The sequence below is a fragment of the Mchenga conophoros genome, linkage group LG20 (assembly GCF_057382185.1).
Source record: "Mchenga conophoros isolate Kocher_MC1m ecotype Shallow Benthic linkage group LG20, M_conophoros_male_GT1.1, whole genome shotgun sequence".
NCBI lineage: Eukaryota > Metazoa > Chordata > Actinopteri > Cichliformes > Cichlidae > Mchenga > Mchenga conophoros.
Genome location: NC_140545.1, coordinates 32,119,940 through 32,136,131, shown reverse-complemented (window position 1 = coordinate 32,136,131; position 16,192 = coordinate 32,119,940). Strand labels below are relative to the sequence as shown.

At 41.1% G+C, this 16,192-nt stretch overlaps 1 protein-coding gene across 1 annotated transcript in view; it reads left to right on the top strand.

The window, feature by feature from the left end:
- Positions 1-16,192, top strand: part of plxna2 (plexin A2) — a 160,919-nt gene that overhangs the window by 28,062 nt on the left and 116,665 nt on the right. Inside the window, exon 3 of the mRNA XM_085261099.1 lies at positions 1,520-1,702. Within this exon, the coding sequence (XP_085117225.1) occupies positions 1,520-1,702 (183 nt within the window). The remainder of the gene's footprint in view (positions 1-1,519; positions 1,703-16,192) is intronic.

Sequence of the window (16,192 nt, the reverse complement as noted above, 5' to 3'; positions counted from 1 at the left end):
CCGATGTCTGGAACTCACGGCTGTTCCTCAAGATAGCTGCTAGCTTTCCCATCTGATTCATACCGTCTGTGTCATCAACTTGTGTTTAAGAGAAGCCTAGAACAATTGCATACAGTACATTTGATGTTATCACCACATGAGACATGAAAATGTTAACTCACCAGATTGTTTTTTTTCTTTTTAAATACCGCAGTAGTACTCCATAGCACTCTGTGCTATTTTGGGCAAAGGGAATAAAAGGAAATGCCACAAAGTGAGGGGCGTGAGGATACAAGCGGAGGCGATTATTCCCCTTCAGCGTTATTGCTCTGTTCATGAAAATATATGTAGAAAGGTTGTACAGCCACTGTGTGAGAGACAGAGCTGCCTTCCACACATTCTCAACACAGTCTGCTTAGACCATTCTGACAGTGAAAAAGACAGAAGCAGGGATAGAAAGGAGACGGATGAGAAATGTGAGAGTAAGAAAACTAATGAGTAGGGGCTGTAAAAAGGGGATATATATTTAGAATTTGAATAAGATAGAGTTTGTGAGCAAGGGACTATGGGATATACACATGTAATGCTTGCCTGGCCATTTCACTTTAGCCTGCATGGCACATTGAGGCCAATGATACTTGGTGACTGTCAGCTGACCTGATTCAACACCAGACAGATCACTGTCTTACTTCTTATTCACCTCCTCCTCATTGCCTGTATTTTCATATCTTGAAAGAACAAGAAGTTTTCATTCTAAGCAGCTGTCTTAAGGCCCAAATTTTCCTTAAGAGCTGAATTTAAATTCACTGAGAATTCACTATAGCAGTTGTTTTCTAGTGAATAAGTAAATGTTATTAGTGCTTCTTTGGTTACATGCACATTTCTATGTTGCATAGTTATCACGCATTGTGCTCACTAATGCCCACTGTTATCGTGCAATATGTGTATTTCTGCTGTGATGTTGTGATAGGCCAGGGTAATGAGCCACAGTGAGAGCAAGGTGGAGCTCAGTCGGGTGGAGCTGATTCTTTCTGGTGTGCCCGAAAGAAAAACGTTTGTCTGGCTAAGAGACTCACGTGAGCAATTCCTCCTCACTCTGACCTTCCTCTTTCCCTCAGGCTCACCTCTCTCATCTGCCCATCTCAAACACTCTCTAACACTGCCACTATTTCCACAACTTTGGCCATCACCCTCGTGTTTCAGTCTGTCACCTTCATCTTTGGTCCTTACTGAGCTGTCTTGTTTTATAATGCTCTGTATCTCAGCCTCTCTTTACTGCTGTTGCCTCATCCTGTAAGTCTGTCTTTCTCTGGTGTATTTTTTTTCACTTCCTATTCCTACAATTCAATTCACTTTAATTACATTTTATTTATATAGGGCCAAATCACAACAATAGTTGCCTCAAGGCACTTACAGTATGTTTAATTTTAAGGAATTCTTTGCTTAATGTCACATATTACCCTGATAATCATGATCACCATTTTTTAAACATTCTTGTTATTAATTTGTAATTCATAACCTTTTTTTCTTCTGTCTTTAGCCCGTGCCCATTGATGACTCCTTCTGTGGTCTGGACATCAACCAGCCACTTGGCGGCTCTCAACTAGTGACTGGCCACACTCTCTACACTGAGACTCGGGACCGTATGACTTCTGTGACCTCTTATGTCTACAATGGCTACTGTGTAGCTTTTGTGGGTACCAAGAGTGGACGCCTGAAGAAGGTGAGTACCAACTCCCTTCCTCTTCTCATCCAGCAGTTAAAGGTCTCATGTATAAGTTCTCTGCTTGTGTTATTACTGTGATACATAGGGAGTTATACTGCTCAATAGTCCAGAGGGGACTGACACTGTGAAGTGGTCCTATTTCTGTGTAGATGGATGTTGGTCACAAGGAAACATAGCTGCTTAATATTTAATCCCAGCTGTCAAAGTGTCAGGGAGGTGTAATGGCAACAGCTAGCTCACTGTAGTGGTCATTACCAGTTCCTTGTTAAATGAGCTCTAGTGTTGCACTGTTATTTCCCAGAGGAACCCACCCGAGGGATTAATAAAGTTCTATCTTATCTTATCTTATCTTAAGTATCCTGCACTGAACCATTAATTTTAATAGGCACCTTTCTGCTTTGGCCCACTGAGAGCCAAGGGAAAGAGCCAGCCCATGCACTGAAATTCCTAGTCTTGGTGAGAGAATACAAAGGCTACAGAGGGTTAAGGGCTCCTGGCCAGTTAATAATAATAGATTTCACACCCTAGCTGCAAGAAACATGGTATTACTGTGGATTTATATTTCACTGGGAAATCTACACCACAGCTACACCGTAATGGCAAATCCCTCTGAGACCTTACATTGTAACTTACGGTGCATCTCCATAGAAATGTGTCAGAAGAAAGAAATTTTAATTGTTTCTGCTGGTTGGCACCACATGTAAAACACTGGGAGACAACTGTGTGGTAATTAACGTGTAATGTCACATGCATTAGTATAAATGTCAGCAATGATGTTGGCCACTTATGTAGGTTACATTACCGGCTCAGAAGTCTAAATCAGGCATGAGATTAAACTTTTGACTAGCTGGAATAAATAGTGCAGAGGAGAAGTGCTGTTAAGTGCCGCTCTGGGTTTGATTGTCAGTCAGACACATCTATGATTTATTGATTGTTTTCAAACAGCTCTTGCACTGTTGTGTGACACTGACATTCCCCCAAACAGCTGATTAGCTATATATATTTTTATAAAAAGTATATGTTACACCAATGTAATGCATATAGGTTTAATATACAGACTCTCAGCTTTAACTTAAACATAAATAGTGTACTACTAACCACTAAACAATTGTAAGTGTTGCTATACACAGTCCCCCATTCTCAGGCGCCAAAATGTAGTTACCTGTCTGGTAATATTGTGTGATATAGCCTACTATATGTATGCATGGCTTTGGTTGAAATTTGAGTTTTCGGGTAGGCCTATCATAGTTGTCCTTTGTCTTGTGTCCAGACTGCAATTAGACAGCTAGTTGAAGGATATTGATAGATTTATTGACCTTGCTTCTCTCATTGGGCTGACTGTCTCAGTGTCATTCCGAGATCACAAATGTCAGGAGTGGAACATAAATGTCAGTGTCGTGGGTTATTTTGGTCTTCATTTTTCCATTATTAAATCAATTTACTAATCAGGCTGTTGTGTAGAGAATATTAATTTGACTTAACCACCAGTTTGAGCTTTAAATAATGTCAACTTTTTTTTAACCTTTTCATCTGTTTCAATTATTTGCAACAGAGGAGTGTTTTCCCCACTCTGTTGCTTGCATATGGTGTGTGTTTGCCTGTTTCTTTCCACACTCTTGTCTGTACCTGCCGCTCGCAATCACCCATTTCCCTCTGCTATGTCCTTAGTCTGTTTCAAAATCCATGCAAAATAGCCTTCTGTGCATCTGTGTGACTACATACAGAGGCGTGACTGTAACCACAGTAACGCTAAGGTGGGGCAGGAATTAATCAGGATATGAGAAGCGCACCTAGACAAAAGGTACCACGGTCCAGTGGTCAGAATATAAAAAAAGCAAGCAGTCACCCACAGAGAATGATCCCATGACACACAGAATATGGTTTCACTAACAGAGCACATTAGAAAGTTCAAATGATGTGTTGTCTTAATATTTATGATTATAATAATCTTCTTACTATGAGGTGGCTGAAGTGAGAAAATAGTGGAAAAAGTTTAACTCTGTTAAAATATTCTCAGTAATGTGAATGAACTCAGCACGAGATTATATCAAGTGTAGAAATCAAAATGTCTGCCATAATGAAATATTAATTGTATATTTCTGTGACATTCCCAAAACTTAAATTGCATTTTGCGTTGTTAACTCAGGTTTTTACTGCTAAATAAAAGGTTGTGTTTTAGTGTGGTCTTGCTGTCAAAGTAAGTTTGGAGGACTTTAATTGAACCTAATTTGCTTTTGATCGCGTGAGAATATATGCACTCTTCGGCTGTGCAGAAATTTGCAAGCAGATGTGCTGTTGGATAGTGAAACGTGATGATTTGCATGAACGCAAATGATCAACAATGTACAAGCTCTGACTGCTGGGAGAATGACAGAGAATTGGGATTCCCCTGTAGCAATTTGCAGCAGCTTAAAAAAAGCTGTTTTCATGTATACTGACTAATTAGTAATTAAGAATAATCAGTCTGTCCGAAGTATGCATTGTTTACACTGAATGTTATTCAACACCCTGGCTATCCCCTCCACCCCACCCTTCTCCCAGCCTGCCCTGCCATGCCGTGGCACAGGGAGGGCAGAGGGATTGGGTGACCTAAAGAGTATGAGCTACAGTTTCCTCTGCAGAGGGATGATAAGCTCCTACAGAGTTGCATGAGACACCTACATGGAGTAGGATGCTGGAGGCTTCCTGCAGATCTGAGCATGACACAGCTAGGGTGACAAGATTTGTTGCTTTGCTGGTGATACAGTGCTATACCTCCAGCTCTTTCATGCATCCAAGAAAGACAGACAGATGGGGAAAGGGAGGGGTGTGGTGCATAGGGATGCACGATTACAGGATGTGAGTGTGAGCCACGATGAGCAAAAAATAGGAAACAGAGTAGCAGGAATAGGCATCTTTAGAAGAAGAAGCAAGAAGGTACTAGGGGAGGGAGGAAGAGACCGTCGAAATGTGAATTTTGTGCCGCCAAAGAAACCAGGGCTGCACCACTGCTTGTAATTGGATTGGCTCCCTTCCCAAAGAATACCCCCTCCCCATCCTTCCACTCAATGCTTCCCCATTCAATCCCACTCCTCCTTCCCTCCCTCCATTTCCCTCCTGCTTTCCCTGCAGATCAGCTCCCGTATATGCTGCTGTTTCCTTGGCTTTGCGGGAACATGGCAAAGCATGAGGGATGATGTTGGTGGATATCGCTGCCCGTGGCAGGCTTTTGTAGGGGATTGATTGAGGAAGAGGGGTTAAGAGGGTGGGGGAGTAAGCAGACACCAAAGTAAGAAAAATGCATATATAGTGTGGCACACTGCAGGAAACAATAACACTACACAGGAGTCTCATACAGTGCTGCAGCAAAAAATATTCTGTCGTGATGTTAACAGAGTGTGAAGTCATTGCATTTTGCTGAGAGATGTGGGAACAAATGGGCATCTCATATACTTTATGAACTTAGAGAATTTCACTGCAAGCATAGACTAACACATGCATAAGCTGTGTGGTTGAATGTGTTGTGAGACTTCCATAAATTGGGTGTGGACTTCTGGGTGGTGTTCTTGAAGGCAGTGATTGATGGTGGAGGCCAGTAGGTGTTCACCTCAGCAGAAAGCTGTAGAAGACGCCCAGTACACCAACCCTTATGAATGTGTTTTAGCGATTGGAAAAACATTATTTATCCCAGTCAAAGCTATCATTACAGATCTTCTAGTGAGGTGGTAGTCCTGCTCTTAAGTTAATGTATTATTTAAATTCTAGAGCAAGATGTAAAGTAATTGTGTCCAGACTGCATATTATCCACATCAGCCTCTATCATCTATGTTATCACGCAGAAACCAAAGATGGCTCTGTGGGTGAACTTTATAAAGATAGGCAATCTGCTATGCAATTGGACACACATTACCCAAGAATTGCATCATCCAAGTTAAAACTGACTGTGTGTGGTTCACTTTTTGCTGGGGAGGAGGCATATCCCATATGGGGACTGGGATTGGTGGGAATCAACGATGGCATTGTGGAGCAGAGGAGCTGCGGAAAGCATTGCCTTTGATATAGATGGGGATGGAGGGCACTGCTGCACATGTAAAATTAGATGTTGAAAGAAGCCAGAACAAAAAATGAATGGGAAAGTTAAAGCATGTTCGGCAGAGGGGCATTCACGATTCCCATCTTAATTGGAATCAGTTCACAGACAATGAGAAGAAACATCCTCTATCCCTGTTTTTCTCACAAGCTCAACAGAGTTGTTGAACCTGGGACCATAGGGATACATTCCCAAATGGTAGGCTCCCATGTATTCTAAATCCTGCAAAACTATTAAGATCCAAACAGGCTTTGTGATTACATTATGAAAAGGTAACTGAGTCATGAAGGATTGGCATAATCTGTATAGCTATTGTACTGTACACTTTACAAACAGCAATTATCTTAGTAAATGTCGGCTAGTTTACCCTTCAGTGTTTTGGTTTGGATTAGGCGAACAAAAACCAAAAATGGAAAAGTTTGTTGTTGTTTTTTTTTCTGTCATGCCCTGATGAATAATGGGGTAATTGGTTTGGATAATATGTTTTGTAGCTAAAAGAGGCAACTTAAAAGGGTGGTTCAGGTGTTTAACTGGACAAATGTCCTGTAGATCTGGTTAACGTAGCAGAGTGTGCGCAGCTTACTCACATGGCTCCCACAGTAGCCTGAAGAACAGCAGGGTTGTGTGTGTTGTGTAGACAGTGATGTTGGGGGGGGGTCACTGAGGGGAACAGCTGATCACAGGGCATAAAGTATTCCAGACTTAAAAGGCTTGTAAATGCAAGCAGCTGCTACTACAGGGTCCTGGTGGACAAGTGACCATCCTCCCTCCAACCCCACTCTCGCCCTTCTATGCTGTGGTTACCCCGAACAGAGAGGGTGATTTTTCAATGAACCTCTGTGAATTATTTCTTGGATTTGTTGCTCTGAGAAAGAATACGATCAGAGCAACTTGGGTGTCTGGCCTGTCAGCCAAGAGGTTGCTCACCTGTCTTTGTGTGGCCTGGCTTTGCCTGGCATGGATTTTTATGTGAAATTGATGGATTAGCTCAGCAAATTTACTCACTGCTTTCCAACCCTTGACTTTTGTTTTCACTGTAGCCCGGCTATGTTGTCTAAATAGTAATGCACAAGGATACTGGGGCAGTAATGAAGGAGAGAAAGAAAGTAGAACAGGTGGAAAAACTGAGTCGGTGAAATAATAATAGACACAAAGATGAACATCTAGAGTAAAAGAGGGAGAGAAGCACTAAATATCATTGAGGATGATGTCCATAGCAACAGCTGAAAGGAGGCCCATCCTGTTCCCCCAGGGGTACAAATTATTTTGAAAACAGAAGTGAGCCATCCTGTCACCTGCATCCCTTAAAACGCGCTAACACAGAGTGACTATGTGGAAATATGAAACCTAACCTCTTTTTATGGAAAATGTTCAGTTGTTGTTCATAATTGCAAAAACGAATTCCAAAAACCTAAAAACACAGAAAATTAATATTTTTAACGGCTTTATTAAAGATCTTTGTAGTCCCTACACAACATAAATTAACCTCACAATACAATACAATACAAAGAAATAATAATAATAATAATAATAATAATAATAATAATAATAATAATAATAATAATAATGGATACTTTATTGATCCCCATGGGGAAATTACTTGTTTTTCTCTGCATTTGACCCATTCACTCAGTGAAGCAGTGGGCAGCCCACTAAGCAGGCGCCCGGGGAGCAGTGTGTAGGGACGGTACCTTGCTCAGGGGTACCTCAGGGTAGCCGTTAAGTGGATTCGAACCAATTACAAGTGAAAAGAACTGTCACAATCGCCACCAGGTAGAACTTATTTCCAGTCATCATAGTCAGTAATTGCTATTTCTCACTGAATGCTTTATATAATAACAATTGCATCACTTAGATTGAATAGTGTGTTCTACTTAATCCCAGACTGAACAAATAATTGCATTCCATTGTTAAATTATTGTTTGTTTTGCCTTGTGTGGTTAAAATTAAATGGAAAAACATCACACGAAATACACCTATTTATGGAGCAACTGACATTTTAGATAAAAAGTGGCATGTATGAGGGATTCTTTAACTGATATTACAGCTGTGTTATGCACCTATTACAACCATCTTTGTGGGTCTCTCTCTCCTTGATTGCTGGCAATCTTTTTGATCACTATCAATACAGCCTCAGTTTCCCTACTAGAAACAGCTGAGCGCTTGGCATACCCTCTAGAAATCACTGTTGCTGGTCAAATAATTTTTTTCCTCCCAGCACAATTTCCAGCACATCCACAGAGAGGCTGGATCAAACCAACACAATATCCAAAACTGCGAACAGAGGCAAATTTAATTTGTGTAGCTTTTGTGTGTGGTACCTGAGAGACTATCTTTTTTTACAATTTCAAAAAAAAGAAAAAAAGTACAGTAAAGCTCTGTCTTGTGGAATTAAACTGTCTGATCAACAGCAGGATATGGGGGGGAAGGAACTTCAGCCAGGACTGAAGAAGTCCTCTGTTGGGTGGTTATTGAGACTATAAAACTACTTTCATTGGCATGTTAAATCTGGAAGAATCATATTTTTTGTATTCTGTTTATTTTAAATTATATATTTGTGTAGAGGCTTTGTATCTTTGGGTGTAAAGATGGTTGCCATAAATGTTTAATTACCACAACCATCTCTCTAGTCCAGCTCAACCCCAGCTTGTTTATGGATTTTTGGACTGGCAGGATGCCTGTGTGACCTTTTCGATCCTGGCCTCTACTTGCTCCTGCCCAGTCTGTTACCCTGAGCCAGATAAAGAGGTGGCCAGCGGCATCCCCAGCCAGCAGGAGCAGGCTGTGCCTTTCATGGCTCTCTTTAGAGCACAAGCTTCTCTATCTGCCAGACCTGGTCGAGGCTTCCCTAAACACTTCACTGTTAAAAGGCCAGCAGAAGACCAAGAGCCCCTGCTGTTCCATTCATCTGAGCTTTATATCTCTTTTTTTCTTTGTCTGCCTGATTTACTCACTTTCTGTCAGTCGTTCCGTCTCATTCCCCCTGTCTTTTCATAGCAGTGAGTTAAATGTAGCCAGGTCAGTCAGCTTGGTTTCTGCTCAGTTTTTTTCTCTTCCCTCTCATGTCTCGCTTTCTACCCCATTCTCTGTCTCAGTCTCTAACTCTTTCTGCCACTCTATTTTTCCTCCTTTTTGCTGCTCAGACTTTTACAATGACACAGCCTACCCTGCAGTGATCTCATTAATCACATTCAAACAGCTCTATGTTGCTTTCTCTCCTTCCATGTGTCTCCCTCTCCTTTCACTTCCTCTAATTGCCTGCTCTTTTCTCTGCCAGTGTTTCGAAGGAAGTGTTTTTCATTATCTAACAACAGGAGACAAATACTCATGCAGTGCATACATTTTACAACAGATGAATTTTATACATGTAGGCTTTATTTAGCCTAAAGGTATTCATTCACCTATGCCAAAATGTCATCCGAATCCCGAAAGAGACAAAGTCTGATTCACACATGTCCCTAAATGTGTTGTGCACTACTTATTTATTCATTTACCTTTGTCTGAACAGAACTTTTTTTTTTGTGAGACCTTTCATTAGCAATGCATTTTATTACTATTATTTAGGAGACAAATATTCCCCGTAGAGTGTGTCCCATAATTGGACTAACTTCACAAGTGAGATTAATTAACCCATTGTTGATTAGAGCCACTTTTCACTGGAGATTGTCTAAAGAAAAAGCCTTGCAGTAATCTAGCTTCTTCAGCATGTTTTCCTATTGATTAGGCTTCAAATTGTGTTAATGGCGGAGTTATGTAGCTTGAACTTTTTGTTATGTTTAAAAACTCTCACTTTTAAACTTTTGTTTGCATGGAGAGCTGTAAGTGAAGTCTGTGTCATTGCTTTGTGTGACTTTTATTAATGTGTGAAGCCATTGTGGTGTTAGGATTAAGAAGCCACATCAAACGCAGATCCGTGTCTTCCAGGATACACAGAAAGGTAAACAAGTTGGGAAAAAGCTGAATGTTCTCTTCATTTCTAATGAATATTGTATTTTCCAAAATTTCCAGCCAATTGAATTTGTAATATAAAACGCACAAAAATACTGTATGTTCAGAACATGAGGGCGCGTTGGGAGGCAGCTTATCCCAGCCTATCAGTTTTAGCTGTTTAGTCTGCTGCTAGTGTAGGCACCACAGGGAGAACATTTGAAATTCATAGAAATAGTTATCAGTTTTTGCTATTGATCTGTTACTCTGGAAATGGTATAGTATGGGTGTAAGCCTTATTTATTTATTTTCTTTTTGCCTGAGGTATGAATTTCTGAGATGAAATGTCTTCCAATCCACCAATCAAAGAGGAAAAATTTCTCTCAGCTGAATGAACTTTAAGTATTCAGCACTTGACTTGTGTCCCTTCTGCAGCAAGTGTGAAATGGAACACAGTTCTGTTTTCTTCTTCATTTTCTCCACTGACCTTGCTGAAATAGACAGGCAGAAAAGGACGGCTAGCTAAAGAGTAAACATCTTTAGGACAGAATGGCGAAAAAAAATAGAGAAAATAGATTAGCAAGCAACATCTGTCAAAGTGGATGACTGGCTCAGTGCCAGGCTTTATTGATTTGCTTTACAAAGCACTTGAATGGGCCAGATAACTGTGATTAGAGTGGTCCAAAATTAGATAAAAGGAGGAATAGGAAGGACAGAGGGGGATAAGAGCAAACTTGTACTTTGTAAACTTGAACAGAAACTCCAGCAGTGACCCACTATAGAGGGAATCTTTTTGAAGTTCGTGGTGAATTTTCCATATTTTACATGCATCTTAATGATCGTCCTCATTAGAAGCAGTTAGAAAATTTAAAAAAGAAAAGAAAGCCATGCCTTGTTTATGTGTTTGATATCATGCATAATCATTCCAGATTACACAAGCAATGAAAACAACATTCCTCTCATCTATTTTGCAAATGTGTACTTCCATTTCAATAAGCTTATAGTGCCAATAGATCTTATAAATGAGAATTGTTTGGGTTTTGATGATATACTAAACCGTTGTCTATGCTGAGACAAACTGAGTGTGACAGCTACTAATGTTTCTGTCTGATAGTGAGACAGCTTTACTGCTTCTACTTCATACAAGACAGCAGCAGCTATCAGTTCCTTTAGAGTTAGGCTTGTCCTGGTGACAGCATTGTTTAATGCATTTCTGTGATCACACAATGTTTACAGGAAGCTTTAATGGGCGCTACACAAATCATTTCTTTGATACATGCTTTTAGTCATTGAATAGTCATCTGCTTATCATACATTATGGATGTTATGACAATAAAAATTGGGGATTGTAGTAATGTGCCTCATTCTTTCTTGTTGTGACATTAAATACCACAGCTGTCCGGTTTCCCATTGAGGTTTTGCCTCTTGGTTAAATGTCTGACAGTGAAGGATTGAGGCAAGCAGACCCTTATCGTTCACCCTTATTTTCCTTTCGCAATGATTTCCTTTTTACATTTTATTTTCTGTGCACGGTGTAACTCCCAGAGTTCTCTGTCTTTACTCACTCTTGCCCTCACACTTTTCATCTCTCTTCCTTACAACAAGGCTGTCAAGTAACTGCACCTAGCCATCAGCCTAATGAACAGTGATACAGTACTAATAGCATGTGATAATATTTCAAGCCACTGGTAATCTCCGCTCACTCAGCCTGCTCATCACTTCTGAGACACACACTCACACCTATACACGCACTCACACAGGGCATCTCTTTTCTTGACAACTGTATGTCAGATCTTGGCCTCATGCTGTCATGAAAAAGAGCTGTCAGCCGAGACTCCCTCTTAATAGTCCAGCTGTCCAGCAAAGAAAAGTACAGTCTTAATGCAAGCGGACATTTCTTTCTGCATAGCTTGTAACACTTTGTACCAGAGCGTCCATTCAAACGTCTTTTTCTTCTGTTTTAAAGACCCTGTTATCCATGTATCTATTTTTATATTACTCCATTATATCATACATTTTTCCACTCAAAAATCATAGATGAATTACTAATTTATGTCCCTAAATATTAATGAGTGTACAATGTACAACACTTTTAATATTTTAATTTCAGAGAGCAGACCACATGAGCACAATGCTTTATAGTCACATAAAGATCATATAGAGTATTAGATGCTAGAAACATTAATTGAGAATGTACTTTAGAATGAAGAGAAATGAAGAGAAACTCTAAGCTATGTGAAATGTGTGAAATGTCAGAATGCGTCTGTGGTTAGATTGCTTGACAGGTTCATTGTACAATGGAAGGAATGGAGAAAAGGTGCAGAGCTGCACATAATAACTGTGACCCAGACAAAACTGAATACGAGGGCATATATGTGGTTTTTGAAAAGCACCTGTACTTCCAGAAAACCCATGGCAGGCCACTGAGAGAGCATGAACAAGGTCACGATATCAAAGAACTTAGCAGGAGCTAGAGGCCTCAGCCAGCCATAGGTCAGCTCAGCTACTGCTGTTATTCATTAAACACTAATGGTTAGCGGTTGGGAAAACATTATCTGGGCCTCTGGTAACTTGACTAATGCAAAGGGTCAGGGTCGGAGCCAGGGGTGAGGCATCCCAATGTGTGGTGACATGGGCCCACTGTGTCAGACTGTATTATTGGTCGAGGCACAGACATGATAATTTGATGGAATCACAACACAGCCTCAAACTACTGACGTTCCTAATTTTCACTCTGTTTAAAAGGGCAGTTAAATATTTCTGTTTTGGTGTAATTGGTAGCCACAGTGTGGTGCTGCCACAAGCAGCTGTTTGCTCAGTGGGGTGCGTGGATAGAGGTGGTGTGTCTCGTGTTTGTGTGCTTGTGCGTTTGAGCTGTATTAGTTGGCTGTGGCAATGAATCAGTTCGGTTTGTGTCATGTTTGGGCGTTGTAGGGCAAGCATTTTGTCAGCATCATTTGCATGTTGCGTCTCTGAGGTATTGTGCCTTTTAGTCTACAAACTGTTTAATTTTAATACGTGCCATAACATAAGTGGTTCCAAGTTTGTTTACTGTGTGTTTTATAAGGTGTACACATGTTGATAATATTATTTAGTCAGGTGCACATAGAGGTTTTACGCAGTTATTTGTATGTGGGAGGTGTGCGAAAACTCCCTTGATCATACATTCAAAGACACTTGGTTTCACTCTATTTCAAGAGTGTTTCATCACATGAAAACGAATGCAGACACACACACACACACACGCAGACACACACAGTGGGGAAAGAGGAGGGGGTTGCCCTCTAACTGATTAGGAAACGAGAAACACTTGTGTCATGAGTTTTCACCCTAATAAGTCCAGATTGTTGCAGCTGGGTGAACATTTGGTTGCAGGTATGCTGTGTTTGGGCTGCAAGCTGGATTAGAGGAGAGGGGAGAGGAGGGAGGGAGGGAGGCGACTGTTGGGTTGGAAGGTGTGTTAGATCAGATGACTGTGTCGTTCTCCCCAGGATCATCAGCTGAAAGGGAATAGGACGGTGTTTGGGTTACACCATGCTGGTAGTGATGTCCTCTTTGAATAAGACACACTTGAACAAAGTACAGCTGATCAGATTAGTGTGGCTGATCAGGCTTCTCAGCAGGTTGTTGGCTCCCACTGTCTGAACATCTTGAGTAAGAAATGTTGTTAATTCTAAACACAATGAAGAACAAAGAGAGTAGATTAAAGGGATATAGCAAGAATTTTTGCTGTTGTGTTGCAAATTCGTGTGCGATCAGTAGAGCTCTAGCGGTTAACATCTATTTGTTCAAGGTTTTTTTTTTTTGTTTTTTTTCCACATGCAATTTTCTCAAGGGCAAAAATACTCTTTCTGACATTAGAGAAAAATTCTACAATGATCTATGGGACTCGGGCTGAAACAATGGTAGTAGGATGAATTTTACCGTTCCACTTGTGCTGGGCTGTATTGTTAACTGTGCTCTTGTTACAAGGAGGAAATTGTTTCTGTTTTGGAGACCTGATGCATCTCTCTTCAAAGACTGAAAATCATTGAAACAACATCAGAGGAGCAGCAAACAAAGAATATCACACAATAGGCAGCATCTTAGTTTCACTCTCCATTTCTTTTCGATTTATTTTTTTCATATTCTGCTGCTGTGTACTGCTATCCACTTTTATTTTTTTCCTCAAAGTCCAGTCCTCATTCCTGTCTCTGCCCTCTTCTATCTGTATTTTTCATTCTCCGTGGCTTTTCACCCTTTATCCATCCAGACCAAGTCACAATCCCTTATAAGGCCAAGGGAAGCCCCATCTGGCCTCTTATTTCCCTATCAGATCTGTAGTAACAGACAGGATTTATACAGGATCAAGCCTGGAATGTGAGGCTGCCTCTCCGACGGCTATGCCACAAACCCCGCTATGCTCTCTGCTCCGAAGCACAAACCTGGTCAAGCCTCCTCTTCTTCCCTCGCTCCCTCTGCTCTTCTTGCAGCTTCTCTAGCCTCTATTTTACCCACATTTCACCAAGCTCGTCTTCCTAAATCTCTCCTTTCTGCTTTTCCTTGTGTTTCTTCTTTCCTGTCTGTTTTTCTTCCCAGCTACACCTCTCATCTGCCAGTATCCTCCATTTCCAACCACGCTATCACCAAACGCTTACTCATGCTTCTCTTGTCTCGGCAGCATCTTAGCAAAGCACACATTCACATTTGGGGACAGAAACACAGCATGCTCAAATGTTTGCTTGCTCTAAGTTTATAGCTTACGCTAAAATGGAGCCGCAGACGGCTAAACGAGAGACTAAGCCACATCTGAGACCAAGACAAAAAGAGGAATGCAGTAAAGCCAAACAGAACAACACCACAACAAACATTCTTAAAACAGACTCATAGCATCTGTGGTTAAAAGCTCTCTTTCCTTCAAAATCATCATTACAACTCTCTGTTTTTATGTCTCTTTCTATGCTTTATGCACTCTCCGAGCCTGTTCCTCATTACAATTTGATGTTACCACAGGCTTTCTTCCCCTCCCTGCCGAGCTTTAATATGTAAAGTGTCGACTTTCCTGTGTGTGTGTGTGTGGTTTGGTTTGTTGTCGTAGTGAGTCTGTTTCTGATTAGGCCGGCTCTCACTAAGCCTTCCCTTTACTGCCACATTTGGGCCTTGCTTGGCAGTGGAACTTTTAGTGAATCTCATCCAGACCTTAATTGTTTTAAAAGGCTGGCAGACCCGCTTTTCTCTTTGGCTCTCCATTCTCTCTTGGATCTCTGCTTCCATTCCACCACAGATTCCTTTGTTCCTCAGTTCTCTCTCTGGGTCTGACACAAATGGAGGGATATAGGGATGAGAGGGGATCTCATATAGCCTATGATGCTCATCTCCACTGGGGCTTGTATGGCTCATTAACCTACGTTAGTCTCCACATGGCTCCATTAAAGAGAGACACCTGGCTCCCAAGAGCCGAACAGGGAAAAGACAAGTCCAGTGTGCTTTACCTTCATTGGCATCCTAAACACACATAGGGAAAGGACTCATTACACAGAAGAATGACACATTCAGGACTCCCTGACCTTTGTACTCCTGCAGCACTTCCTCTTTTGTGGCTACAACCGTCATTGATTCTGACATTTTATGTATTGTCATGTCAGCTGCACTGTAATGGGATCTGTATACCACACTGAAATGATGAGATCCACATTATATACAAGAGGCTTTGCAACAAACAAATAACAAGTAGCACTGCCTCTCGCTTTAAAGGAAATCTGAGTGTTGAATTTGAACGACACAGGAGAAAAGCTCCAGCACTTACACACAGCAGCTCTATTCAGCTGGAAGAGGCTGTAAGCTTTCGGTACAGTGGCAGTTCTCAGATTAACCCAAGTCCTTTTCAGAGCCAGGAAAGCATCAGTTACATTGTGGGTTACGCATTGAAATGTATACTCCCAAGTTATTGCCAGTGAAAAGCCTAAATCTTATTTGGGCAATGCTTCCTAAATCTGTGTTCTTGTCCCATGGCTGGCTCTGGTTAATCTGCTTGGTGGGGACTTAGCCTTTCTAATGTTCCTTCCATCCACCCCACAACACAGGGGATTGCTGAGATAAGCAGAAAATTTCCCCACACTATGACACCTGGCCAAAAAGTAAATTCCGTAAGTTGTCTTATTATGAAAACAGATGGACAGAGATGCAGGCTATCAATCTTTGTTAAATTTTCAGGATATACGGTAACTTTGTTCTTTGTTTTTTCTTTCTCCACCCATCTGTCCTACTCAGTCACTCCTTTATATTTTATTCCCCTTACATATCTCTTGACAATGCATTTCTGGCGCTATAGAGCATGGAAGTTGAGCTGCCTCACTTTAATGTCAGACTCCATGTTTTCCGCAATACTGACCTCTTTGTCTTCTGCTGCCTGCAGTTTCAGTGTCGTCTACTCTTCATTTCTTCTTCTTATTCCCCAGTACTCCCTCTCACCCAGTGTGAGAAAGTGTGTGTGGGTGAGTGAGAGAGAAAGG